At 49.0% G+C, this 1,807-nt stretch overlaps 1 protein-coding gene across 1 annotated transcript in view; it reads left to right on the forward strand.

The window, feature by feature from the left end:
- RGR (retinal G protein coupled receptor) overlaps nucleotides 1-1,807 on the forward strand; it is an 18,213-nt gene that overhangs the window by 14,611 nt on the left and 1,795 nt on the right. The window contains exon 3 of the mRNA XM_019626457.1: nucleotides 896-1,055. Coding sequence (XP_019482002.1) covers nucleotides 896-1,055 — 160 coding nt within the window. The remainder of the gene's footprint in view (nucleotides 1-895; nucleotides 1,056-1,807) is intronic.

Consider the following 1,807-nt stretch of genomic DNA (forward strand, 5'->3'; position numbering starts at 1 on the left):
CTGTGAGCCAGTCCCTGGGCCAAGCCCTGGAGAGACAGGAGTGAATGCATAATGGCCCCGCCATCATGGGGCACGTGAATAGTATAGTATTGCCCCACCCATGGGGCTTGGGGTAGACCAGGGCTTAGGGATACCCATTAGGGGATGCCTTGGGAAGGGGGTCACAGGGCTCCAGCCCTCCTCCCCCTCCTGCTTCCACTAGGACCATGTTTTATTCATCTGCTTCACATGTTTACTCTCATTTACTCATGAAGCGTCAGCCCCTCATGACAGGCTTTTCAGGTGAAACCTACTTAAGAACCCTATGTCTGGGCCAAATGCCCCCCCAAGGCCAAATGCCCTTCCAAGGCACTCCCTGCAAGTATTTCCCCAGCCTGTGTCCAGTCATTCTGGTATCCCTTCCTCCCACCGTCCTTAATGGACAGCACCAAGGTGACATGGTATCCCCTTCATGAAGGGGCAGCCCTTCTACCTCCCATGACCACAATTTCTTCAATGACACAATGTCCAGTCTCTTTGTTATCCATAGGCCCCTTTCAAATACCTGTGCCAGGAACACTCCTTGAATGCTTCTTCCTTCCTCTCGGTCCACTGACATCGCCATCTGGTAAACACATTCCCAAACGAAAGTGTCCCGTTCTCCATACTTGGGGCACATACAGAGAGCAGGGATGAGCACTTGAACTGCCCAATAGTGAGTTGAATGAGGACTCTCCTTCATCTCAGCTCCCTTGCACCTGAAGGCAAGTTCTAGGGGGACCCAGTGGCTCCCTGGCTCCAAGGGGAAGTCAGCTGGCACCCAGGAGTGCCCACACTCTGAGCACTCATTTAATGGGAACAGTTCCCCACATGTGACGGTCCAGAGCAAAGGCTGATATGAAGGCAGCTGGTGATTTGTGAGGGATGACCCTTACTCCTCTACCCTTTCTGCCTGCAGAAACTTCACCAGCTTCCTCTTCACCATGGCCTTTTTCAACTTTATCCTGCCCGTCTTCATCACACACACATCCTATCAGCTCATGGAGCAGAAACTCAGGAAGACTGGCAATCCCCAGGTAAGGATCAATACCTAGAGCTGGAGAAATGTCTCTGTCCCCTTCAGGGACACCAAGAAACATGAATGATGTGACAGCAATCAGGAGTTCTCTGTTTTCAACAATCAGAAGAAAATCCAGCTTTCGTGGAACTGGGATGTTAGGGCAGGAACGCACCCTCCTTCTCATTGCTGGGAATCACTGAGACCAGGAGGAGGGATCTGCTCAGACCTACCAGACACAGTAACCCCAAGAGCCAGGCTGCCCCCTTCCGGACATCGTCCATGCTGTTAGATTTCTTTCTTCCCAAGGATGTGAGGGTTGCCCAAAATGACATACTTCTAAAATGCTGCTTTTGAATTGCTTTGAGATGTTTACTTTAATCACAGGCACAGGCTATTACCCACAATGTAAAATCACACCTGCCAGCACATTTGTCCAAGCAAAGCAATGCTTCACAATAAGCCCTCTTGGCCATTTCTGAGTTCCTACATTAATATGCCCTTGCCACAATTTTCTTTTAACCCTGGCACCTGGATAATCTCTAGCAGGTGAGTCATAACAAGCACCAAAGATTAAAAAAAAAAAAGGATACGAATGGTACTTTATATGCATTATGCGATTGCATTTTTGCAACCACTCTCGGAGAAAGGAAGGTTTTAGTACCCCTATGTTATAGACTAGAAAATGAGGCTGAGAGAGGTTAGCTAAGCAACTCATCAAAAGCCACAACTAGGAACAGCAGAGTTGAATCAAACCTAGGTTGGGGATGC

The sequence above is a fragment of the Hipposideros armiger genome, unplaced genomic scaffold, assembly GCF_001890085.2.
Source record: "Hipposideros armiger isolate ML-2016 unplaced genomic scaffold, ASM189008v1 scaffold_678, whole genome shotgun sequence".
Taxonomy (NCBI): domain Eukaryota; kingdom Metazoa; phylum Chordata; class Mammalia; order Chiroptera; family Hipposideridae; genus Hipposideros; species Hipposideros armiger.